Raw genomic sequence first — 26,959 nt, 5'->3', positions numbered from 1 at the left:
CACTGGAAATTAGCAAACAATTTTACGATAACCCACAAGGACAAATGCAGTCCAGCTCCCACACTCAGCCCTGCAGAGCCAGCACAAGAGCAAGAAAGCAGTACAACCTAATCATCACTAAAGTCAGCATAAATTACTCTGAATGCACAATAGGAACAGCTCTGCTGAATGGAAAGGTACCATGTATACAAGGGATTTTTTTTCTTTTAAGAGCAAAATAACATTTTGAGTCATTGGAGGGGAGAATGCACTCCATCTCAGAAGACATCACAATAACAGTTCAGTGATCCATGACGACTGTTCTCAAAAATGCGTCAAGGAGCGAACTGAGCTTCAGTGCAGAGAACTGAGGAGAGGCACTGGCTTTCAAAGAAGCCAAACGGGATTGGATGGGTAGGTGGGTGGACATCAGTGCAGCATGGGGATTGGCTGAGGGGAAGGCTTTGTCATTCCCCAACCTCGACTGCCTCCCCCTCCCTTACCCCTTTTAAGTAAAAATAAAAAAGGTGATTGTAAAGCTGTCATTATAGCTAAATCAATGGAAAGTAAATACTTAGCGTACCCTTCCTCTTGAAAAGATAATTATGGATTTCCATGAGTCACTGTACATTTGAGCAAAAATCATATAAGCAGACATGAAATGCGCAACAAGGAACTTCACCCAGATTGGCCTGTTTTTTTATCTGCCTGGTCTTCTTCTCTGTGCATGAAATTTGTACTGGTGAAAGATTCCAGAGAGAAATCTTCCATCTCTCCCCAGCCAAAAAAAACAAAAACAAAAAAACCCGAAAACCCCAGCCCTTGGTTAACGTCAAGGTTATTTCCCAGTTTCCTAAATGACTGTAATACATCATCATTTATTAGATACTTGTATAAATAAGATATCATACAGATTTCCATGTTAATTGTTAAACCACCCATTTGCCTTTGCACAGAATTTGCTGAACATTTCTCCTTGGTGGAGATAATTCATATCAGACCAAAAAAAAATTTCCCCTTTAAGTAAAAATCCTGTGGTTGCTTCTTCATTGATGTGAGAATGAAAACAATGTTTTCTAAACTGAGAAATGCAAGAGTCTTTTCTCACCATTAACTCAAAAACCTCAGAACAGAGACTTCCTAGGAGGTATGTGGCTTGTATGCAGTGCAGTCAAGCCTGGTAAGTTTGGGAGAAATCATTTTTATGATAAAAAAGGTTAATACAATTATAAACAATTAAATAATTGATGTGCATGGTCAGTGAATACCTGCTAAAATGTGAACAGCTGGCTGCAGTGTTCTTGACTAAGTGTTACTGTGAAGGGTACCTTAGAAATGCAGAGATAAAACATGCACCTACAATACATGAACCCCTAAGAGGATTCATAAGGCCCCAGGGTCTACTCTTGTGGAATTCACGGCAGGACAGAGGCCATGTGATGTCAGAGCAGGGAGAACTGCCCTGCCTTCTTTAGCAGCCTACCAGGGTGAGGGGCTGCTGCTACATACATGAAGGAAAATGTTAAGATATGTTCACACACTCTCTTTGCTATTTTACTAAAGCCCACAATTTTCTACAAATGCTAGGCTCTATGTTAAAGTGTTGCGTTTTTTATCTTTTCCCTAGGGAGAGATCTGGGGCAGAGATTATCTTTTTGTTCTCTGTTTGCACAGTGCAGAGCAGGTCAGTGACTGGAGCTCCAAGATGCTACACTAACACAAATCATAATAAATAATGACAACAATGTGAAGTGATGTGCTGCCCCTTTGATAACAACATTGCAGAAAACTCTCTGGCCAAACCATAGCAACAGCTGGGAAGTCACCCCTCACATTCCATTCACCTCACTGCAAAGCCTGCATTGGCAATTTAAATAATATTACAAAGTGAAATAGTGGTTTCTTTTTTCTTTAAACAAATACACACACAGTAAAAATGCCAAACGCCACTCCTGTCATTCATTTAAATATACAAACATCAGGAAGTGAGAGTTAATGCTTCCATAGTAACCTTAACACACACACACTGTACAGGCTGTATATACATACAATGTCCAGGGTCTGCATGGAGTGAGGTGGTGGAAACTGGGTGTGCCACAAAGAAGGGCGGTGGGAAGCACATCTTCTTTCCTCCACCCCCTAGAAACAAAATTTACGTATCTAGCTCAAGACTTCTCTTTTCTGGAGCACTGTCCCAGCCGCAGCAAGGGAGAATGGTTGGCAGTGCAGCTCGGTTAGTAGGGAGCGTAGAGAGGGCAGGGAAGGAGGAAGTGGCAGAACCAATGTGGAGACTCAGGCCCAGATCTTCAAAGGGGCTGAGACACCTAGCTCTCAATTATTTCAGTGGGTGCTAGGCATCTAAATCCCTTTCAGGTTTGGGCCCCACAGCCCCCAAGCAGAGGGCTTTGTGTGACCCTAAGAATCCCCCAGTGCCAACTGGCAAAGGGTTCACTGTCATGTAATAGAAACTGCTATCAAGCCTGACAAACTCACTACACTTAATACATTGCTGTTACAGTATTTATCGATAAAGAATGTAATGTAGGATGTCAAATGAAAGCTTATATCGGGGTGGTCGTCATAAGCTTTGTGAGATGTATGTACGGGCATTATTCAAGAAGCTCTATGTATGTATTAAACTATGTAACTATGTTTAAACTATGTAGCCAGGTAGGGTAGATAAACAAGTTTTTCCCAGGACAAAGGAATGTTGATTTACCTGCCTGCCTAGGTCTCTGATGTAAATCCAGCATTCTGTAAATCAACACAAAGCAAGCTTCCTTTGCTTACTAAGTCAACAGGAAAAACACGTTAACAGGAGAATGAGAAAGACAGTGTGACCTCAGCACACCGAAGAACAAATAGTAGGGGAGAAGAACTTCATCTGGGGATACACTTCAAAGGGGTACAGTTCAAAAGTTGTCTGGACTATAAAAAGGAGGAAAAGAAAGTTCTTACTGGTGCATCACTGAAGGAGCAAAAAGGCCTGCACTTTTCATATCCATGAAACCTGGATTCTGGCTATGTGGTTGGTGACGCTTGGAGAATGCTTTAGATGCTTTAACTTGGACCAAGATTTTAGCCTGCTAAAGTTATGTTCAGTCTCACAGAAACATGTTATACTTTTGTTTTATTTGTCACCATCTCTGTTTCTATTACCTTTACTCAGTATCACTTGAATCTCTATCTTTGTTAATAAACTTCTCTTTCTTTTATCGTAAATGTGAATCAAGTAAGCGGGTGTGTACACTATTTCTCTGGAGGCAGCTGACTTGGTAATTACTGAGAGTGTCCAGTGAAAAGGGCTGAATACCACAGGCAGCCAGGCTCGTCAAGGGGGCTCAGAGACCGGGGTGCACCAAGAGTTACCTGCAAGGCAAAGTAAAGGCTGGTAAATTCCTGAGAAGTTTGTCTGGGGTGGCTAACAGACTGGGGAGACAGGCTAGCCCGGGCAGAGGGGTAACAAGTTCTGAGAGGCCCAAGAAAGTGTCATTGTGGTCTGCTGCAGATGCCCCAGTATTATTTTGGATCCATGGGGAATCTGCCAAGTGTGTCTGGGGGCAGATCTGGCAGCATTTTTTGCTTGGAGAGGGCAAATCTTGCCCCCCCCGAGGGCAAACTAGGGGATATCCAGGAGGGGATCCCCCACCCTGAATCACCTCCTGAAGGAGGAAATAATGTGTTTAGCACTCCTTAGTCTAAGCAGTGCCAATAGAAGTTCTGCCAATATAAGGCTTGCTGAAAGGGGATCTGAAAGCACTTTTACACTAAATTTGACATTAGCTGGAAATCTCTTTCCCAATTTCTAGGGAAACTACCATAAAACAAGATAGGTCAAGCCAAATCCTCTTAATGCTCAGTTGTCATCAATTCCTACCCTGACACTCAATATGAACATTCAGAGTCTAAGATATCAGATGTATCTTTTCTTCTGAAATCTTAGTCAACCCTCATGGTTTGCTTAGCAGGATCTGGACTTCCCATCTTATCTTTAGATTGATTAGTAAATATATATAATTAAGAATCAAACCACATACATTATGATTTTATCATCTACAAATAAATAAAAGTTAGTCACAAGTTGCAACTATATAATTTTGGATTAATTCACCGTATTTGCTATACCCACAAATTATTTCATAAATCATCCATTGCTTAACCACCCACTCACTGCCCTACATTTCCCATTTCTGTTATGTAAATATCATTTCAATATTAAAAATTGAATCTGTAAATTACATTTACAGATTAAAGTTCAATTCTTATAGAGAGAGGGGAAACAATCCTGGTCGTCCATCTAAATTTTTCCATACTGAACTGATCTGGATGTGCCACATGTCCATTGATAACCCACAATCTGTAAAACAGTTAGTTTTCCGTATCAGCCATTTGGTAACCAACTGGCACAAGCAAAAAGTTCTGCAGGTTTCTTAGTGGGAAGGGTCTTTCAACGTTACACATCTTGCCCACACATGAGTCTCCCTAGCAAAGCCACAATTGGCAGCAAATAACATTTAGCAAATGAGGGGTTTTGTATTTTCCCAGCCTTCAATTTCCTTCTTTTGGCGGAAACAAATGGAATTGTATTTCCTTGCAATGACTGAGAGTCCAAAATAACTCAAACATGCTGAGGAGTTACAAAAGGTACATCACACAAACCAACACCCTGCGAGCCTGAACAATTAAGTTAATAGATTACAAGGCCAAAAGGGACCATTGTGGTCATCTTCTAGTCTGACCCCCAGTACATCGCAGGCCATAGAACTTCCCTGAGGTAATTCCTTTTGAACTACAGCAGATCTTTTAAAACAAAATCCAATCTTGATTTTAAAATTGCCGGTGATGGAGAATCTACCATGACCCTCGGTAAATTGTTCCAGTGGGTAGTTACCCTCACTCTTACCCTCATGCCTTATTTCCAGTCTAAATATGTCTAGCTTCAACTGCCTGCCACTGGATCATATCATACCTTTGTCTGCTAGATTGAAGAGCCCATGATCAAATATTTGTTCCCTATGTAGGTATTTACAGGCTGTAACCAAGTTACCCCTTAACCTTCTCTTTGTTAACCTAACAAGATTGAGCTCCTTGAGTCTATCACTATTTATAATCCTATAATCACTCTCATGGCTCTTTTCTGAACCCTCTCCAATTTATCAACATCCTTCTTGACTTGTGGGCACCAGAACTGGACACGGTATTCCAGCTGTGGTCGCACCAGTGCCAAATACAGAGGTGAAATAACCTCTCTGCTCCTACTAAAAATTCCCCTTTATGCATCTCAGGATCCCAGTAGCCTTTTTGGCCACAGCGTCCTGGGAACTCATGTTCAGCTGACTATCTACCATGACCCCCAATTCTTTTTCAGGATCACTTGTAGGAGTGGGATTTTATATTTGTATTTCAGATATATTTATAATATATATAAATACAATATATTTGTATTTTATATTTGTATTTTAATAATGTAGTAATGTATGACTTAATTTCATCCTGCCAGCCACCCTTTTTGAATAGCAGAAAGGAATGACCCTCTGGGGCATTGGTAGAAATGCATCTGACAGACTGCCAGTGACTGTACTAATGTTAAGGCAGGGACAGACCAGAACAATCCTTATGACTGATTATGGTCACCCTTTTGTTTTAGGATAAGATTCTACGAGGTCCAGATCCATACCCTGGTCGTGGGCACCCTGGGTGCATGGGACCCCCACAATGAGCTGGTACTGAGAGCTTGCGGAGTCAGTCGACGCTACACCCGGCTCATGAGACAGCTAATCGTGTCCGACACCATCAGGTGGTCCAGAAACATCTACACGGAACACAGCACAGCACACCAACAGTACCAGGTCGAGTAACCAAGAACACCGCCCAGGGAAATAACCCATTTCCTTCCCTGATGACCAAGGGACGCACCCCACCCATGTACTTATTCTCTTCACCAACACTGGCTTGGACTCTTAATACATTCCATGGGTGGCGTACCCGAGCCCATTTATCCACTGACGCTTTAAAAACTCCCACACCTCAATCTGGATCTATGCTGCTTATGTGGTATGTACCTCGTGAACTTTGTAACCGATACTTGCAATCCCCCATAACCCAAGCCCAACCCCAGACGTATAGTACCTTCCCTCTTAGCTTGTGTAAATTTGATTTTAAACATTAACTTTAATAAAAATTTGCTATAAGGTCTTGCTTCTTGTATGCATTGCAAACTAAGTTGTGTAAGTAACCATATAATCCTTTCCAAAATGAATACCTTTGAAGGTCTCTGTAAAAGACTGTGTGAATGAGGAATGTATGCCTCAGGCAAAGATAAGGTGTGAAGGCCATTGTTATAGCCAGATGGTCAAGGAAGGAGGAGTGAAGAGACTTAACAACACCAGAGAACATCAACGCGCATCCATGATTGAGGAAAGGCAGATTGACGACCCTGAGGTGGAGGCTGGCATGCCTAAAGACAGGACAATTAAATCGAAACGAGGACAGGATGACCATCTCGGAGGTGTTTTGGAATGTTAACATCAAAAGATAACACCAATTAAGGAGTAACCGGTCACAAACTGACACTGCAAAATCCATAGACTACAACAGAGAAAAAAAAGACTATAAGAACAGGGTGCTTGGCCATGGGACTTTGGGTTCATCTTGCCACAACTCCAGGAGCATCGGATCGCAACTGACAGAGCCCGGCTCCCCTCTGCGACCAATCTGGCTGGCCACTAGATTCATCCAAACTCTGGACTGGTAACTATAAACATCAATGGGGGGGCGGGGGGGTGCTGCTGTATTCTCAATAAATGCGGCATATTGCCTTTTTCCCTGAAAAAGATCCTGTGTGCTTCTTATAAGCATAACCTGCTGCTTCCCAGGATAGAGTCCCCCATCCTGTAACGATGGCCTACATTCTTTGTTTCTAGATGTGTACATTTACATTTAACTGTATTAAAATACATGTTGTTTGCTTGTGCCCAGCTTACCAAGGGATCCAGATTGCTCTGCATTGGTGACCTGTCCTCTGCATTATTTATTGCTCCCCCAATCTTTGTCAGCTGCAAACTTTTTCAGTGATCATTTTATGTTTTCTTCTAGGTCATTGGTAAAAATATTAAATCATCTAGGGCCAAGAACTGATCCCTGCAGGACCCCTCTAGAAAAACTCCCACTTGATGATGATTCCCTGTTTACAATTACATTTTGCAACCTACCAGTTAGCTAGTTTTGAGTCCATTTTACATGTGCTGTTAATTTTGTATAGTTCAATTTTTTTAACTGAAGTGTCATTTCAGTCCAAAAGCATGGTTAAGCTGCATGCTGTATTGCCACTTGATTTACTGCTTTCACCATGTCATATCACAGGGCCTCAGTTAGTATTGATAATGTCAACAAGCAGGAGCCTAAAAATAACATTAAATATGTAGTTCGGATTACATGAAGGTGGTTCCTGCATCTGAAGTAATAACTAGATCCTGGGTTAAACAAACTCAAGAGGTTGAAGGCAATAATATAAGGCTAGGGTGCCATTACTACCAAGCTGTGCCGACGTGCTGCTCCTAATGGCCATCGCTCCCCCTTCATTTAAATGGAGTGGGGAGCCAGTGATTAAGCATTCCAAATCTTGAGGCAGTGTGCTCCTGCAGATTGTCATGGGACACCCAGGGAATCATGGGTTGCTGATTTCTCACCTTTTTTCAGGTGCCCTTGGTCTGTTTTTTTTTAATCCACTGGGGTGGCAGTATTGCTGTTGCCAGTGTAAGTCCTGATCCTGCAAGGTGCTGAGCACCATGGGTGCCACGGGCACGCAGCACCTTGTAGAATTGGACCCATTGAAATCAGGGGGCTAGCAGGAAGAGTACTACGGCCTACTCACCCCTTCAGAGGGGTGAAGAATCTACCAGTGCCAGGGGATGTGAAGATTGCTAGGCGGGGAATGAAGTGGCAGACAAGAGCGTAAAACTGGCCTGAAGTCAACAGGGATTATGAACAAATAACTACAGTTTTAAAAACCATACCAATTGTGCCACTTTCAGCCCCAGCAATCTATTTGTACTCTGAAGGCTCTTCATCAAGAACATGGCTGGAATTTAATTTTAAAGGGAAACTTAGGTTAGCAATACTTCATTATGTGAGTCCGTGATACTGAACCAGTCAATCTGACTTTTGGGTTTTAGAGTAATTTTGTTAAAAACTGCCCTCTGCACTAGTATTTAAGAAGAATTAAGACAGTGCTTAATTTGTGCCAGGGCTTGCCAGGGCTGATCCCCGGCACAGCTAGGCTTGGCAGTTCATAGCCCTGGCACCTCTGGGCTTGTCACATCAGTTATGAAAGTACAAAAATTGCTTGAGTTCCAGCACCTCTTTCATTACAAATTAAGCACTGGATTAAGTGCATGAGAAGTTTAAATTTTGTAAACCAAGCCATTTTTTTCAGTCTTGATTCTGATGAGACACTTCCTGCATAAAGGAGAACCATTCCAAATGTTCACTGCCCTACTGCTTCACTTCATCAACTTGTTTCAAACCTTTGACATTTTTTAAAGATTGATGTTGCATTATAAAGATTTTATTAGCACGGTTGGAATGTTCACCTAACTCACTTCTGGCTATGTCACTTGTGAGTACTGCAGATCATCTCAGATGAATGGTAATAAAACCTTTACATCCTGCCAGCTTTGATTCTGCATATGCCATATATGTTTTAGAAAAACTATTCTAAAGACCATTTTAAAATGTCATTGGGATTGTTTCTTGTCTCCCTGTAGCTCTAGAGTCAGGAGCCTTCATTATCATGAGCCCAGCTGAACAGGGCTGAAAGAGATATTTCAATAAAAGTAAAACACCTCTAATATAATGGTTGGTCCCTAAAAAAGCCTTTAAGGGCCTTTTCAGAGCTACAACTGAGTGCTGGGTTCCATGGGAAGAGAATGCAAATCTCCCATCTGTCAACCTTTAAAACCAGGAAATATTAGTTGTAATATCCTGACATTTTAAGATCTTGAAAATATTTTCCTGGCCCATCCTGAGATCCTTGAATCTTGCCCGTCACCACAGGCCAGGATAATATTGGGAGGAAAATTGCCCATTTGAGAGAGGAAGGATGGTTCAGTGGTTAGAGCACTGGCCTAGGACGTGGGTTCAATTCCCAGCTCTGCCATGACCTTGGGTAAATCATTTAGCCTCTCTAGGTACATCTACTTTGCAATAAAAAAATCTGTGGCACCGAGTCTGAGCCTGGGTTAACTGACAGGCTCGCAGGGCTCAAGGCTCAAAACTGCAGCATAGACACTCAGGCTGGAACCCAGACTCTGAGAACTTTCCCACCTCGCGGGGTTTCAGAGACCAGGCTCCAGCCTGAGCCCGAACATCTACATTGCAATTTTTAGCCCCAGGAGCCTGAGTCAGCTAACCTGCACCAGCCATGGCTGTGCTGCAGGTCTTTTATTGCAACGTTGACATACCATTTCTGCCTCAGTTCCCCCTCTGTAAAACAGGGATAATATTTCTTCCTTACCTCACAGGGTTGTTGTGAAAATGAACACATTAAAGAGTGTGAAGCGCTTTGGAATCTACTGATGAAAAACACTAAGAAATAAGCATGATTAATATTTCAAGAGGAAACACTGCTCCAGTGGACTGATTTTTTAAAAAGGTAGCTGCCTTGGGGCTGGGGATGTGCTTGTAAATCCTGGAGAAAGAGATTAGCAGACAGAGGAAAAATGAGGTGGTCAAATGTGTACAACAAACATTTATCACATGGCTATCATCATCGCTATAGGTCAGGTACATGTCTCCTCTTGCTTAACACTAAGCTATAGAATGGTGAAGCCGAAATTAAAAAAGTAAGTTTGGTTCCATTTCACTGTGAGGCCATAGCTACGTGCCCATCATCTACAGAATACGGACAATTTCTCCCTAAATTTTCTTTCCCACAATCACCCACCTGAGTTCCTCCTACAGGAGGAACCCCACCTCTAAGGATGAGAGTTCAGTCTTCATGGCCCATTCAGTCCTTGGTCTCTCCCGTGAGACTGTCAGCAATGTCTGGTAGTGTCAATGATGTGGTTTTTGTAATGTGAGCAAAGATCCCAGCAGGAATGGGATTGAGATACCCAACAATTCATTATGTTGAATCATATTAAAGAAGTTCTGTATTAAAATCACAAATGAGTTTGATTCCCCATAGTTTAAATTCCAGGTTATTACTAATTAAGAGGTCTCTTGGTTTTTGGTGCTGTTTCTCTCCCTCTCTGTGTGAAACTTGCAAGCTGCTAATTGTGTTAGTACATTCTAAGACAGAGTCTGTTCTCAAAGCAATTCTTTGTAACAACAACTACTCACACAGTGAGAGACTCAAAGCAATACTCTGTAACAACAGAAACAGCACCCAGAGACTCCCCACCCTTTTGTTGTATTCATCTCGCTTTGTTAACAATTGTGATTAAAACAGAGATAGAGGATGTATGTGGATGGATGCTTGGAGTGGATAATAACTGAATGATCAGGGAGGTGCCAGCCTAAGAATCCAGTGTCCATCACCTGAAGAAGGTGTCAAGTGGAAGTAACCAGAGGACCCCCGGAGGGCAGACTGGAATCCACCCAACAGCCTCAAGGATGGGAGAACCAAAGAACAAGATAACATCTGGCAGCACAGAGCCATCAGGAATGTGCCATCTGCTGATTGATTCAGCAACAGCATGATGAAGCAATTCCCATAGACTGGCATAGGAAGAAATTCCTATAAAAATGGACTCTAGAAGGTGAGAACTTTGGGGTCTGATTCTGCAAACCAACTTCCAGGAGCATCAGACGAGCATCTGACAAGGCCCTGCTCCCTCCTCATGTCCAGGCCACCTGGCCAGTGGCTTGGCATGAACAACTCTAAGGCTGGTAACTATGATAACTACCTTGCAGAACCTGTGTGTATGAATGAATGTGTGAATAAATATGAAATTGAATGGAATGTTAAAGCTATAACTAACTGCTTACTATGATTCTTTCTGTAGTCACAATAAATGTGGCATTTTGCCTTTTCCCCTTTAAAAAGATCCTGCTGGTTTTTATTTTATTGGTATAACAATTTCACATAGATACTCAAAGTTTCCAATAGTAATAATCTTCCAGCACAACTGAGCTAAACTGGAATCTAAGACCTGAAACTGAAATACTCTGTGTCCGATTCCTCCACTCCACATATCCTCCTAATTGATTTAGGGTATGTCTACACAGGGATTACAAAAGCCTGTGGCTGGCCTGGGTCAGCTGACATGGGCTTGTGGGTCTCGGGCTCCGGATTGAAAAATTGCTGTGTGGACATTTGGGGGAGGGTCCCTGAGCCCAGGCTTCAGCCTTAGCCCGAACATCAACACAGCAATTTTTAGCCCTGCAGCCTGAGTCCCATGAGTCCAACTCACCTGACCCAGGCCAGCCACAGCCATGCTGCAGGTCATTTATCCCAGTGTAGTCATTGAAAGTACAGTTCGTACCACTTGCGTCTAAGCAATTCAAAAGCAAAATTTAAATCATTAAACCATTAAGCCAGTGACACTCAAGACTATACTTGAGCATGCGGAAGCTTGAATTAGTACAAAAAATAGCTACTCGCCTCTTAAATAGGGAGGCCCAGTATGATGAACCCAGCTCCTTTGCTCCGTATTCTGCACTAGCAACTTGCCCATTTTGGGGTGTGATTCAAGGTGTTTATTATCCACAAAACTCTCAGTGGCCCACTCATTCTATGCTCCACTGCAGCAGCAGCAGCTTCATCCCACCATGAAGTTGTCTTCAAGGCTGAACTCCAGGGGGCAAGCTGCAAGTCATTTCTGATGGAAGACCCTTGGCTTTGACATTTTCTCCAGAAGATACACCAGGGCTCAATTCTGGTAAGTTTGGGGAATCTGAAAAGACACACACACTCTGATTTTTTTTGATTGGGTGCATAGCCAAAGAGAATTTATCCCACCAATCAGAGAGTGTAATACTAACTGATATGAGCCAGTTGTTGGCAACTGTTCTTTTTAATCTTTGCAATATATTGAGCGATCACACAGAGAGCGAGCGTCTCACTTTGAGCAGCTCACCTTTCTGGGGGCTGACTTACTGCTTGGGAAAGTGTGGAAGGCAATGTCTCACACTGCTTATGAAGCAAGTCCAGCACATTCACAGATACTAAGGTCAGAAGGGACCACTATGATCATCCAGTCCGACCCCCTGCACAACGCAGGCCACAGAACTTCACCCACCCACTCCTGCGAAAAACCTCTCACCTATGTCTGAGCTACTGAAGTCCTCAAATCGTGGTTTAAAGACTTCAAGGAGCAGAGAATCCTCCAGCAAGTGACCCGTGCCCCATGCTACAGAGGAAGGCGAAAAACCTCCAGGGCCTCTTCCAATCTGCCCTGGAGGAAAATTCCTTCCTGACCCCAAATATGGCGATCAGCTAAACCCTGAGCATATGGGCAAGATTCACCAGCCAGATACTACAGAAAATTCTTTCCTGGGGATGAGGGCAGGGACACAATTGCCTTTCCTACACTCAGCAAGGAAACTGTTGCTGGGACACTGGATTGCATGAACTGATTCCATCTCTTATCCTTGCAACAGTGCAGCTAGCACATCCACATCCATGTTACAACTGCTGAAGCAGTGCAGTCAGAGATTCTGAAAGCAATCATCCTCTGGTGCCCAGTCCCATAAAAGCAGGGCTTGTGGGCAATTTCCAAATACAAAGCACTGCATTGTGGGATGAGTTAGGAGGAGTGGTTCAATTGGTGTAACTATGATGCTCGTGACTTCCTGTCCAGGCTGGGAAGAAGTCATTGTAGACTGCACCAGCTCAGCAGAACCTGAGCTAGAGGCTTTCTCCCAGCTACTGCAGCCAATTACTACAAAAAATGCTGGGACAGCTGTTATGCCTGGATGCCAGGTGTTAAATTCCAAAAACGTGGCAAGCTTCAGGCTTTCAGGGCCAGTGTGCTTGAGTGTCACATCAGAAGTAGACTTCATTGGGGCAGGCTGCACAAACAAACTGCTTCTATAAAAGCACCAGGCAGCCCCAAATAAAGGCTTGCTCTTGCTCATTCTCTTTCGTTCACTGACACTAGGCTGCCAAGAAACCCAAGCAAACTGGGAAACCTTTACAATTGCAACTCCCTTTTTAATATCTGTTAAAAAAAAATCTACTAACCATAAAAAAAACTAGTATTCCTTTCCCTCAAGTAAACTAAGCTCTTAATCACAGGTGCCTCTCATGAGGTGTGAAGCTTATGGAACAGTTTCTGTACCTTGCTGCAGGGTCCCAGAATCAGGTTGATGGGAGATTGGTATAATCTGTCAAAAGATGGCATCTTTTCATGTCCAACACTCCAATAGTCACATGAGTCAGTGCCAAGAGGTCTTCCCTACTATTCCAGCATGACCCTTAGCTAGCAATTGTATCTGGCAGGGGGAAGAATACGAGAGAAGTGGCATGTAGAGAGAAAGAAGTCAGTGAAGAAGGGTGCATGTCAGAACTGGAAAGTTAAGATCAAAAGAGAGAAAGCCCTTGAAGCACGTGAAACCACATTAAACAGAAGCAGAGGTGCCCATGCAGGGGCATGAGATTTCACTGCCACTTCAGAGAAACTGGAGGAGACATGACTCCCTAAGGAAGAGTCCTTCTCATTTGACTCATGTATGCAGGCTGCCAGGGGCAATAGTGTTGCAATGCATTGATCATTGCTCTCTCATGGCCAATTGAACATAAGAACGGCCATACTGGGTCAGACCAAAGGTCCATCTAGCCCAGTGTCCTGTCTTCTGACAGTGGCCAATGCCAGGTACTTCAGAGGGAATGAACAGAACAGGTAATCATCAATGATCCATCCCCTGTTGCCCATTCCCAGCTTCTGGCAAACAGAGGCTAGGGACACCATCCCTGCCCATCCTGGCTAATAGCCATTGATGGTCCTATCCTCTATGAATTTATCCAGTTCTTTTTTGAACCCTGTTATAATCTTGGCCTTCACAACATCCTCTGGCAAAGAGTTCCACAGGTTTACTGTGCATTGTGTGAAGAAATACTTCCTTTTGTTTGTTTTAAACCTGCTGCCTATTAATTTCATTTGGTGACCCCTAGTTCTTGTGTCAGGAGATGTTCTTGTGTTTGCAGATGGCTGACATTCTGAGATAGAAGAGTGGCGGGTGGAACTGCAAATCAGTGAGGGGCAAGAGAACCTTATCTTAACTACATTAAGACCCTTCAAGACAAGTGCTAGAGAAATGCTAGATTTTATAACAACTATGGTCTATAAAATGGGTGCTTCAGGCAAGTCTTCCCCTGCCCTGGCACTGGGAATGAACAGAGAAAGGAGGCAAGGCATTGGCTACACATGTATCAGAGATAGCCAACATTCTGTGGAAAGTTATTTTATTTCAGTATTTCCACACACTCTGTCACAGATCATGCACTAGTCCTTCCCCCTTCCAATCCACAATATCACAACCTGGGAGATATGGGGGCATCTCAACCGCCCACTTCATAACATGGGCACCCAGGCTCCGTGACACTAGGGGCCAAACCAGCAGCTTGCCAGGAGGCAAAGGGCAGTCTTTTTACATAATTGCTTTTAATTTTAAAAATCTTCAAATAACTTAAAAGATTAACGATTGAGCTCAATGGCAGTAAAAACCTGCAGTTGAGCTAGTTGGTCCTCACGCTGAAGTTACAGGGAACACAAAGAATCTTATATGTGACCCCAGCAATAGCAACACACACCAAGGCATTCCCAGAGCCAAGAGTGCAGAACAACAGACTTGGGTTCTGGGCCTGTTACAATCATTTGTCTCCATGGGCTGCCCTTCCTTCCTTGAACTGGGGAAGTGGCCATGAGCTGCAATATTCACATTTTATTCTGGGCATCCTTGCTCTGTATTTTAATTTCATATAGAAAGTAGCCCATGAATGGGTAAGTCTCAGAAGCCCTCCTGGCTATTACTCTCCTCTCAATACAACTAGATTTTTTACTGAATTTTAACACTGATAGATGCCAGCTTGACAACTCTTACAAATGGATGCAGATTAATGTCAACTTCCAGCACACTGGCCTCCCCCTCTTCCCCCACATCCTTCATGCCTCAGCCCTGACCTGATCTAACTACTCTCTGTGGAGCACATGGTCAACTCAAGCTCTGTGACCCATTATATCTTTGGCCTACGCTGAGACTGCCAACAATGGGGTGACTGTTGTCAGTTGTGGTAGCTGCCTGCACGACGAGAGCACCTGGCTCCCTAGGAACCAAGCTGAGGCCACATCCTTGCAGCTAGATCAGTGGGGAAAAAGTTTTACATTTCAGAATTGAACAGATGAAGTGATGAAAGTGACTGAAGTGAAGTGGAACAAAGTCTTGCTGGAGAGAGAAGAAAGAAAGACAGCTTCAATCTCCATTTGATACACAAATTCAACTTTGGAGCAACAAGAAATAGTCATAAAAACATTAATCATTAGGTTGCCAGAAAGAAACAAAGGGTTCACTTACAGTGTCTATATAAAGATAGGGATTTGACAAGAACAGGGAAGATTTCCGAAGCCAAACCAGACACTGGTTTCCCCCTATTCTTGTCTCACCCTTTTTTGTAGGGTTTTGATAATTCCTGACCATGCTATTACTCAATTATGTCAAGGCCATCGTATTGGAGTCGGCACCAAGTGAGGGGGGTGAGAACGCTGCAGAGATGAATGCACAGAGGGAATCCATCCATCCCCAGATATTTTAATAGCTTTGTTGACCTTAAAGTAACTAGAGGGAGGGTGAGTTTCACAGTCCTCCAAGGGACTCAAAGTCTCACCTGTTTGTGTTTATGGCAGGAAGACTGATACTGGAAGGACAGCGAGAACAAGAAAGGAAAAGGGGTAAACTCCACGAACATGAGCAAGAAACAACCAACACCACACCCAACACTGACTGCTGCAAAAGTTAAAAATAAAATAACACAAAGTCAATTTGTTAATCCTTCGGAGACTACAGATTTTATACAACACACAGCTTTCCGAGCTTTTGGCTAGCAGCCTAGAAAGTAGCAGTCGTCTAGGGGTTAAATAATTTAAAATGTAACATTGCATTTATCACTGAATACTGTCGGACAAACTGGTTAGACTAGACTGACTGCCTGAGAAAACCTGGCCTAGGATAAATGCACATCCCTAGGATTCATCTTACCAGCACCATCTTTAATTAGAAAATATGGTCTAAGTCTCTCTGCTGGGACTCCACCCCTGAGATTTACATCACAAGTCCCTGCACCACCTTTAAGAGGGAAATAAAATAAGGTCTCAGATCTCTTCTCCTGAGTCTCCAAAATTGTAATTCATCTCCTCAGCTTTTGTGTTGCTTTTAAATAGAAAGGCTGGGTATTAAAAATAGGAAAAGGAGACAACTCCAAAACTGCACGCAAACAGAATAGTAGTACTTGTCATTCAAGACAGACAGAGCCCCACCATTGTCAGAGGGTGGCAGCAGGAATGAAGCTGTGTAGTCCCAAGCAGATAGGTGCTCCATGCCTGCAATGCAGGAGATATAGCTGTGTGCCTGGCCACTCCCTCAAAGCTGTATAATCATCTGGAGGCAGGCAGGGAAGGACAGCAGAGAGAGAACAGCACAAAATGGCAGTGGAAGTTGAAATACTGCAGAAATCCACCCACGGCAAGACCAAACAGAGGACATGTGAATTATGTGCCCCACTGTCCCAATGGCTTTACACTGCAAACAGTACAAGTTTAACCTGTGGGAACACAGAAGGGGAGATCTACCTCAGCTCTCCCCTTCCTTCCCCTCCTCCCAAAACAGAGATACATACCCTTCATCTCCTGTTCCCAGTAACTCATTCCTAGATGGCTACTAGCCACTAATACTGCACTTAGTATGTATGGGCCAGATCCTCAGCTGGTGTAATTCAGTGTGGCTTCATCAACTTCAGTGCAGCTTCACCAACTTACACCAGATGACAATCTGATCCATGTGTGTCTATTGCAAACCCCTCTGTTGTATAAACCTGCTTCCACCTATTACTGAGAGGAAAAACCACAATGGCATGAGAGATGCTATAAGAGGGAAACTTAGAAAATAGGCCCAATATTCGGCCTCTTACTCTGCACATCTGAGGTCCCACCTTGACTATTCTTGATTTCTAAGGCAATTCCACCAGGAACACCCAATGGATCTTGCCAGCCAGGAATGGCAAACCCCACTCTCTCCTCAGCCTCACGAGGGCGGGATGTACATGCAAACAGTTTCTTCCCAGGTTCAGTGGGACCAGCACATACTTGAAGTGGTGGTGCACCTTTGACTGATCACATACACCCAACTTACCAAGGATGAGACTGCTGTTGGGACTCTACACTGGCAGAAACGTCAGCCATGTGCATATTTCTCCTGCAAGCCTTACACCCCTAAATACTGCCTGTACAATCATCATGCAGAGTTCACTCTGTAATACAATCACTGCTATACATAGTCCTATTAAAAAATCCCAGTTGGGCTGCTATGCACTTCTGGGTCTGAGTGGGGGAGAGAGGAAAGGAAAACAATAAGGTATGTGAAACAGAAGGAAACACATGAAGGGGGGGGAAGTCAGGCAGTGGAAAAAATACTAGATGTCAACAATAAGTTTGCTCAAATTGACACTGGATTCACTGGCCCAGTTCCACCCACTCTAACAAGGAAGTGAAGGGGTTCACTCCCTGCAGCAATTAGCATAGGGAAAAGAGGGCACAGTGTTTTGGTAGAAGGTTGGAACACCTGCAGCAGGCCTTAAGAACAAACACTGCTCAGTGGTTCCCCTCCATCCCCCCAGTCAATAGATAACAGCTGGGACAGAGAACAGTGGAACTGGACCAGTAGCACCAAGAAATCCAGCGGGAGCACCAACTTCACAGCAGGAAGTATGGATGGCCTAAAGAAAAAGGTTGTGGGGTTTGTTTTGTTTTGTTTTTTTTTGGGGGGGGGGGGGGTGCGGCAACATTTAGTAAGAGTCAAACAAAGTCCATCTTGGCCAGACAACCACAACATCATTCTCCCATGTAAAGTCCCATTACGTCTGCAGCAAGACCTGTGGCTCTGAGAGGGAGCTGTAGAGGGTGTAGCCCAACTCATCCACTTCTTCAGGGGTGAGCTCTGAAAACAAGTTCACCTTGGGATTCAGAGCACTGGGTAAGACACCAGCCTCCAAGTAGCCAATCAGGCCCTTCAGTGCCTGCAGGAAGCGGTCAGCTAGCATATCTTGGGACCAGTCAGACTCCTCTTGGGCCAGGTGCAGGATGACATTGGTGAGCTGGCTGGCAGTGAGGCGGCCCAGTGCTGGGTTTGACTTGCACACAGCTTTGAGAATCTTGAGGCACAAGCAACGGCAGCCAGAATCGCCTTGGTCCAGGGCCCGCAAGCGAGCTGTCTCCGCTGGCCGCAAGCTCAGTCGCCACAGATTGTCATACTGGGCCAATCGGTGGGGTTTGGCCACCAGGATGGTGTCACCCAGTGTCAGGGATGGTAGGAAGTCAATAAGAAGGTGCCGCTCTGGCTCATACTGGACTTCCAGTGTCAGGGTCTCTGGGGGCGCTGCCGGACGGATCACATAGTCCAGTAGGGACCCAATGGCTGGCCAATTGATGGAGCCTGCTACTACTTTCTCAAAAGTGTCTGCCACAGCCTTGGGGGAGAGGTAGCCCCCCACCACACAGCGGTCCCAGTAGCTGCTCCCACGGGGGAAGTATTCTGGGTTTTCCCGACGTACCAGGCAGAAGCCAGGGATGTTCATGATGGTGTCCTCACCTGGAATGCATGACCACAGGTTCTGCTCCAAGACCAGAGGCACAATGAGCTGAATGTGATCAGCTGTCACTACCTGTCAGGAGAGGGGAAAAAAGGGTGAGAGATAACAGTTGAACCTGCTGGGATAAAGCTACCTATCTGCTCACCACACATCTTCCTTCAAATGGGAATCCAAGAGGCTCTTTCTAAGTGGGACTCTCTGCCTTCCTTTCATCAGGAAACATGCAGAGGGATCATTCTTCATAATCCAGGGGAAAACTGCAGGGCATATGGAAATCTGGTATTTATTCAGCGTTTGCCTGAAAGATCTCTATGCACCTTATGAACTCAAATGGATATACCAACTACAAAACGGACTGTTTCACGTACCACTAAATTGAATCCACCTCTTGGGTATGATGTGGCAGTTGTTTCAGCATACAGCAACATTACACAACAGTTTGGAACACGAACTGGAGAATAACTGACAAACTGCAGGGAGAGCTTAAGTTGTCAAATCTGAATCATCCCACGATAGAATCTGGCGCAGGTGCTACAGTCAATGCCCCATTCTCTTAAGGTGTGCTGGGATCTTTAATGATCATATCTGATTAAAACCTCAGATTTAAGTTGCATCCGACATGCAGCACTCCATCCAGGAGCATCGATTCAGTGCTGCCTCAGAAGTGACTCACTCACTGTAGCCTGTAGGCATTTTTGCATCAAAGTGATCTACAGAAGAGCTTGCTCTCCAGTTCAACTCTGTCATGTGTTAACAAAACAAACACAAAAAAGTAGGAAAGGCTTACAGGAATATACAAGAGTTCTGAGGGAAGCAACACATTTGGAGGAGGACGTGCAAGGCAAGTGCTGTGGGGAAGGATAGAGAAAAATGGAGATGTGGCAGAGGCAGAGCAGGAAAATACAAAGGGGGCAGAGAAAGAAGGAACTGGGACAATCAGAAAGGAAAAAACGAAGGCAGTAAAGGGCAGATGTTCTACAGACACAGCCAGAACTGCCTGCCTGTTTTGCAAAAACATCACACAAATATATTCCCAGGAAATGTGGCATCGGAAGGCTTTTTAAACAGGAATGCTGTACTGAAGCAGCACAGCCAGCAGGGAAGCCTGAAATACCTCTACCCAGTCACCCTGCAGCATAATGGCTACCACACTCCGACGAGTTACCTGCAGATCATCGTACAGGCTGCCACTGAGGTACATGTCACGCAGGGGCATGTCTGGCAGCTTGGCACGTAGGAAGCTACGCAGTTCAGCGCAGATATCTACAGCTGCCTGCTTGGCCCGGGCCTGCTCTTCTGCAGGGATAGCCACTTTCTTCCGGTAGTAGGCGAAGAGTTTTTCTTGCAGGGACAGGCGGAGGTGAGACTTCTTCAATTCTACTTGGCTCCTCTTGGCAGACGGTTTGGGCTTTGCAGGTAGGAACGCATCTGCCAGGCAAGAGAGAGAAATCCCATAATCCCCAACATTTCATTGCTAAACGTTTGACAGAAATAACTTGGTGGCGCTGAAGTGCAGCCCCCTCCAGGATGGAATTTAGCAGTCATTTTGCAGGCTTTATTATGAGTATCATAGTAGGAGAAAGTTGTGAATAATTTCAACAATAACTACTAAAGGAATTAGGTGGGCAGACAGTAAGTTCCCTGAGTTGGAATTTAACCAGGACAATGAGACTAACACCCCATATCTTGCAAAAAGAAATTATGTTGATGACTGTAAGTGGGCAGCGCCTGTTAAATTTTATCCAAAAGACAGCAGCCCTTGCAGCACAAGTGCCTCTAACATGATGCAGGAACAATGAGAGGACAGAGTACACCTCCCTGAATCAACAGCACCTGAGTTTTTCCTGAAGGGCTCCTAAAATGTACTGACTAAGCCCAATGCAGTTTAGCTTGTGAGATCTGATGCGGTTACAGTAATTTAAGGTGGTATGTCTGCCGGGGCTGTATTACCATCATAGATCAGGAGGCAGGCCAGAGCAGGTGGGTAAGCAGGAAGAGCTAAGAGACGCCGCAGGTCAAGGGCTTGTGTTGTTTCTTGGGAAAGGGAGAAGATTTCCCAAGGATCTCTCTCCCAGACCTTCCATCTGACAGCTAGACCTGAACAGATACCTTCTCAGATCTCATTGATACAACACCTCTTCATACTGAAGCACTTCTCTCTGGTTGAAGCAGCCCTCCCAGCACCAGGGGAAATAATGTACCCCTTCCTCAGGCAGTATTCAAGGAGATAATTTAGGAGCTGAATAAAGGCATTACAGCAGCTCTTAAGAGGACTACCGCACCTTTGGGGGATGACAGAGCCCATTTAATGACTTCAGATGACATAATTCAGCTCTTGACTTAGATGCCCTGGTCATTAAGCTTCTTGCTGCTCCCGCAGTAGCAATGCCAAAGCCATTCTGGAGTTGGCCTGCTTGCGGAAACAGAGATTTGGACACCAGGTAAACTTCTGTGCCAAGTTATTATTTTGCAGATTCTACATTAAAAACTGGTGATCCTTAGAGGTTGGTTAAAGATCTCAATTTTACCTGGAGAGGGGGTAACAGGATTGAAAGGGCAGCTGCTATAATGTTGAAGGTATCACACTGCTTATTACCTGCGTCTAAAGCTGAAGGGTCAGTGGGGAGGGTCTGTAGGGAACGGCTCAGGTTTGTCTTCATATCCTGGTTCAGTAAGCGTGATGAGGACCCCAGCCAGTTTGGCTCCTCCCAGCTTCTCTTTCCTGACTGACTCAAGCGGGTGGGGCTGCTGGGAGCACTGATTGCCCGGTCATACATCTGAAATGGCATCACAGGGACACAAGAAGTTACATTTGTTAAGTGCCCCATCCATTAGGAAGCAACCAGGCCATAGCCCTTCATTGGGTCCTTCCCACATTCCTCAGTGTTCATCTCTCTACCCCTCACCTTGTTACCTTCACTATCTCCATTCTAATGTTCCATGCCCCTCCTCCACACAAGCACACCTTCCTTCCTCTCAGACTTCCCCTCCTCACACTTACTCGTTTGACAGCCAGAGTGGCAATGCCCAGCATGGCAGCTCCGCCCACACCCAACACGAGCCGGGCATTGGATAGCACAAAATCGATGGCTGTGCCAATGCCGTTGTCATCCTTCTTCCCCTTGCGCTCTCCAGCACCTGCCATCTCGCCTGGAGAGGAGAGAACAGATTTGTCAGAAAGCTGTACCCCACCAATCTAAACCTCCATCTCCCCAGTCCATTGCTTACTGTTCTTTGGAAGTTAGGATTTCCCACAATGAATCAGATGCAGTCCATCTATTTCTGTATTTTGCCTCCTGCCACATTGGCTTAGACCATGTCTAGTCAGTTATCTTGCCTCCGACAATGGCCAATGTCAGACTCTCCAGAGAAAGGAAATAAAACCCCTTTAATGTCCCTAATTACATGGTATTATAGTCACAGGGAAAACTTCTTCAACTCCAGCTCTCAGTTTATGACCTGAAGCATGATGATTAACAGGTCCTGACATTTCGCCTGGGTCATTGCGGAGGCTTTACACATAAATGTAGTAACCCTCGCTCTGGTACTAGCACCTGCAACACTGCAGCACAGAATGCTGTCCTGGGGAGACAGCAAATGAGAGGGCAGCAAAAGCTGAGGAAGGGGCTCAGAATCCACCCAAAGGGGTAGTGGGGCAGCGGCGGAAATAAAGCTGTTAGAGAAGGAGCAGAATCTAGATGCTGAGGTAGCAAGTGAACTGGAGTCTGGGTAGGAGGTGAGGTGATAAAATAAAAGAACCAGAGAATAAAAGTAGGGGACTGGGAACTGAGAAGGAGGAAAGAAGGAAAATAGGAAAGGTTTCAGGTCAGGAGAAGCAGAAAAATACACAGACCTGGGCATGTGAGCAGACACTGTTAGAGAAGGGAAGTAGAAGGAAATACAGTCTACAGACTTACCAGAGAGAGTGTATCAAGGGGGAAAAAAACTGAAAGGAAATATAAGTGGTGAAAAATGGAATTGATCAAAAAGTTTTTAGATGAAAACAGATCCTGAAAACAGTAAATATGACACCCACCCACAAAGGACCTAAAGTATATTAACAGAGGCAATGACTGTTTGAGCATCTATTGAAGGAATAGGATTGAAAGGTGCCCAATGGATAAGTAAGAGCCCTCTAGGTGAAGAAACCCTGCTTGTGGATAAACTCGATGAAAAGAGATACAGCCACAGGAACACCAAATTTAAGGAGTACTCCAATCCAAGGGGAAGCAAGAGTGGAGCTGGACCTGCAGCCAAGGAGAGGAAAAGTTGATTCTTCCCTGAAGCGACACAGTATATTGTTAAATAATCTCTTGTTCTTCTTAATAACAATGTATTTGGTACTAACTGCATAGAGTAAGGAAGAATAACATGTACAAGTTCCCAAAGGTTAATGAGCTGGTAACACAGTTTGTTATTACAAGTAGTCTTTGGTAACGTTCTATATTTAAGTTCCTTGTACAATTTTGGGGTTCTCCCCTATAAAATTATAAAAATTTAAAATTATTCCTTTTGGCTTGCCTCTGCCTCTCCTCACAGTTAGCATAGTCTAGCTGGATCACCACATAACTATCTAATGCTTTTTTAAAATCTCTCTAACATATTTGCCTCAGTTATGTCTTGCAATAGTGATTTCTACATGTTAATTATATGTTAAACCATATTACCTTTTATGTCTTTTCCCTTTAATCAGCTGAATACTGTACTAGGTGAAAAAGAAAAGGAGGATTGTGGCACTTTAGAGATTAACAAATTTATCTGAGCATAAACTTTCGTGAGCTACAGCTCACTTCATTGGATGCATTCAGCGTTTTCCACTGAATGCATCCGATGAAGTGAGCTGTAGCTCATGAAAGCTTATGCTCAAATAAATTTGTTAATCTCTAAGGTGCCACAAGTCCTCCTTTTCTTTTTGCGGATACAGACTAACATGGCTGCTACTCTGAAACCTGTACTAGGGGACTGGCCCCTATGCCATTTAATCTCCTTTCCAAACTAGAGAGTCCTAGTCCCCTTCTATAGGATTGCATCTAATTGCAGAAACTGCAATCTAGCTGTCCATAGGGGCGAAAAAAAACAAACCAGAATTATTCTAGTGGTGTGCAAGAGCAAAGGAACTGCTATACTAGATCACACCCAAGGCCTAGTATCCCTTCTCTGACAGTGGTTAGTACCAGATACTTCAGAGGAAAATGCAAGAAGCCCCATAATGAGCAATTATGGATTAGTCTGCTCATAGGGGAAGTTTCTTCCTAATCTCTGGGAGTTTACACCCTAAAGCATGAGGGTTTATCATTTATACAAAGATCATATGCAATGTAACTATAAATGTTCTCATTCAGGGATTCTCAAACTTCATTGAGCCTGCCTGAGCCCACTCCGCCCGGGTGGGGGGGGGGGGGGCCAAAGCCCCACCACCCTGGACCAAAGCCAAAGGACTTCAGCCCCAGGCACGGGGCCTGTAACCTGAGTCCTAAACCCAAGGCTGAAGCCCTTGGGCTGTGGCTTTGGCCCCAGTTGGTAGGGTCGGGCTTCAGCCCCGGGCCACAGCAAGTCTAAGCCAGCCCTGGTGACCCCATTAAAATAGGGTCCCAACCCACTTTGGGGTCCCAACCCACAGTTTGAGAACCACTGTTCTCATTCATATGCACATCTAATTTTGAATCCTACTAAATTATTGGCTTCAATAGTATATAATGGCAATGAGTTCCACTGCTTAATTATGTGTACAAAAAGTATTTTTTTTAATCACTTTAAAACTTGCTATTTTTCAGATTCATCAAGGATGTAGCTGCACTAGGGAAATTTTCAAAACTATTTTAAAGCCAGTTCTGCTATACTGACTTTAGAACTGGCTAAAGGCACACTATTCACCACGTTTTAGGCAGTTTATAATGGCTACACTTGTTTTTCTGAACCAGTTCCCAAAATCACTTAAAATTCCAAGAACTCAAGAAGGATGGTCTCTGAGCTGAGGAGTTTGCAGTTGAATTACTTTTGGTCACTACACAGAAGATGTAGCAGCTGTCCACAGTGGTACCACTAAAACAGTGGTTCTCAACCAGTAAATAGTCTGGGAATGAAGGCCCTGGGGCAGAACTGTAACTAGGCATTCTAGTGCCCAGGGGAAGCAAGCATATTTGCACCCCCTACCAGAGGTGATGTGGGAGGGGACCACGTGGGGTCATGTTCCCCCACCTCCCAGATTTTTTGGTTGCCTGCTGGTAGACAAGCTGGGTAGCCCACTGAGGTGAGTTGGGATGGAGGTGGCGCACCTCCCCCGAGATCTGCTGTGCAGGGCTGGCCCAAGCTGCCCTCACAGCTTTGTTCCCTGGGCAGCTGCACCGCTCGCCCAGCTCTTGCTATGGCCCTGCTCTAGGGTGGTTTTGGTCATATCCTACCCCTGGGGGAGGCTAGATCCTGCCAAGCACTTACCCCACAGTGGCGTCTGCTACTGTGGGGCTGTCTGGGCTTGGCTCTCCAATCTGGCCATTGCAAACTCCAGGGTTGCAGCCCTGCTCAGGTTTAGCCCCATGACGCCAGCTGAACCAAATTTGTATGAGTTGCATTGTGACCTGGCTCATGTGATTGCAGGACAATTCACTCAAATTTGGCCGAACCAGTCTTCCATCATGACAGCTGGACCAAACCTGAGTGGCACTGGGACCCCAGAGGTTGCAGTGCCTAGAGCAAGGAGGTGAGCTCAACCAGCCCTGTACGGCGGGAACCACAGAAGCTGCCACATGACCCTTTGAAACATTCTGGTGACACAATTTTGAGTCCCTACTCATGGGTTGAGAAACCTTGCAATAAAACAAACAAACAACAACAAAAAGCATACTATGTGGCTGCAAATGACCTACCTAAGGCTTAATGCATCTGTGAGGGGAACACCGGAGTACTGCTTGTACAGATGGATATTCAGGCACCCTCTGGACTTTATTCTTCACATTTGTGGTGGGCAGAAGATATTAATCATCTGTCCAGGAAGATTAACGGTTTTGGAAGGAGAAAAGAAGGAAGCGGGATAAGAGCAGGGGGAGGCAAAGACTCTAAACCAACCCTCCCAGTCTATTGTGCAGGAAGGCCTGTCCCTTCTCCAGTTGTCTTTCTCTGTCTTCAAGCCGCTCCAGCTGCTGGTTCTTGCGGAACTCACGCCGGATCGAGGAGAGGTAGAAATCACGGTCGGTGTAGCGTAGACCACGGCCCTGGCGCAGCAGAGCGCGATAGAGGTTCAGCACTGCCTCACGGGACCACGCTGCCATGGGGGACAGATGCAGGAGAAGGCAAACTGAAGAAAAATGGATGAGTGAAAGTCAACATTTGTTTCCCAGTTACATTTCGCTGTCTCCCCCCTGCAAATCTCCCTGATACTTTCTTCACAAGCCACTGGGAAAGGGGAACCCAAGGGGATGGATTTCCAGCGGGGAAAGAGCGGGAAACTTAGTGCAGAGGAAAAGATCCCTCCTGGGGGGCAGAGAACAACCTCACTCTATCTACCAGCAAAGCAGAAAGAGGCAACAACACAAACAGAGACACTGTAAAATCCCCCTAAGCACGACACTAAACCCCCCCGGCCCCACCGAGACTCCCTGGATCAGCTCCGCCAGCGCTTGTTTCCGCCCGGGCTTCCCCTGCCAGGCGCTGCAAGGAAGGCACCTGCTGGGGCGGGGGAGACCCCGCGCGGGCGGACCCCTCTGCGGGCTGAGGAAGGGCCCCGGGGAGCAGCGCAGGGCGGGATCCCTGGGGCGGAACAAGACGCTGGAAAGGGGTTTGGGGGCAGGGGAGGTCCGGGCTCGCCGCAGGGCAACCCCCGGCGGGGCGTGGGGAGGGGGAGGGGCCTCGCCCGGGACCCCGCTCACCCGGGAAGCGGGAGCTGTTTCTCGGTCCCTCGACTCTCGCCCACCCCGCAGCCTCCCTCCCGGCACGGCTTCCCAGGGGTCACCCAGCAACATGGCCGCTTCGCTTCCGGGGCGCGACCCCGGGCGGCCAACCAGCGAGAGCGAGCGGGAGCATAGATGGTACGCGCGGGGAGGGCGAACTTCCGCTCATCGCGGCGCGAGGCGGGGAAGGGCGCTCAGGGCTGCCCCCATCCGGCCGGCGGTGCTGTACGCAGCGCGAGTGGGGACAGCTTGGTCCCTCCTCGCTTGACCCCTCCCCTCCCCTCCGGCGGCGGGA

At 45.4% G+C, this 26,959-nt stretch overlaps 2 protein-coding genes across 2 annotated transcripts; both read right to left on the bottom strand.

Moving 5' to 3' along the window:
* Window positions 1-14,828: 14,828 nt before the first annotated feature.
* MIEF1 (mitochondrial elongation factor 1) lies at window positions 14,829-25,802 on the bottom strand. Its single transcript, XM_074941607.1, has 5 exons — window positions 25,645-25,802; window positions 21,783-21,931; window positions 21,378-21,558; window positions 19,947-20,209; window positions 14,829-18,853 (listed from the first exon to the last, which is right to left on the bottom strand). The coding sequence occupies exons 2-5, from the start codon at window positions 21,924-21,926 to the stop codon at window positions 18,047-18,049; spliced, it is 1,395 nt and encodes a 464-aa protein (XP_074797708.1). The 5' UTR covers window positions 21,927-21,931; window positions 25,645-25,802; the 3' UTR covers window positions 14,829-18,046.
* A 20-nt stretch (window positions 25,803-25,822) lies between these two features.
* Window positions 25,823-26,756, bottom strand: MIURF (mitochondrial elongation factor 1 upstream open reading frame). The gene is made up of 2 exons (XM_074941608.1): window positions 26,644-26,756; window positions 25,823-26,072 (listed from the first exon to the last, which is right to left on the bottom strand). The coding sequence occupies exon 2, from the start codon at window positions 26,044-26,046 to the stop codon at window positions 25,834-25,836; it is 213 nt and encodes a 70-aa protein (XP_074797709.1). The 5' UTR covers window positions 26,047-26,072; window positions 26,644-26,756; the 3' UTR covers window positions 25,823-25,833.
* Window positions 26,757-26,959: the final 203 nt, after the last annotated feature.

This window comes from Natator depressus, chromosome 1 (genome assembly GCF_965152275.1).
Source record: "Natator depressus isolate rNatDep1 chromosome 1, rNatDep2.hap1, whole genome shotgun sequence".
Classification (NCBI taxonomy): Eukaryota; Metazoa; Chordata; order Testudines; family Cheloniidae; genus Natator; species Natator depressus.
This window is presented reverse-complemented; position numbering and strand designations above follow the sequence as displayed.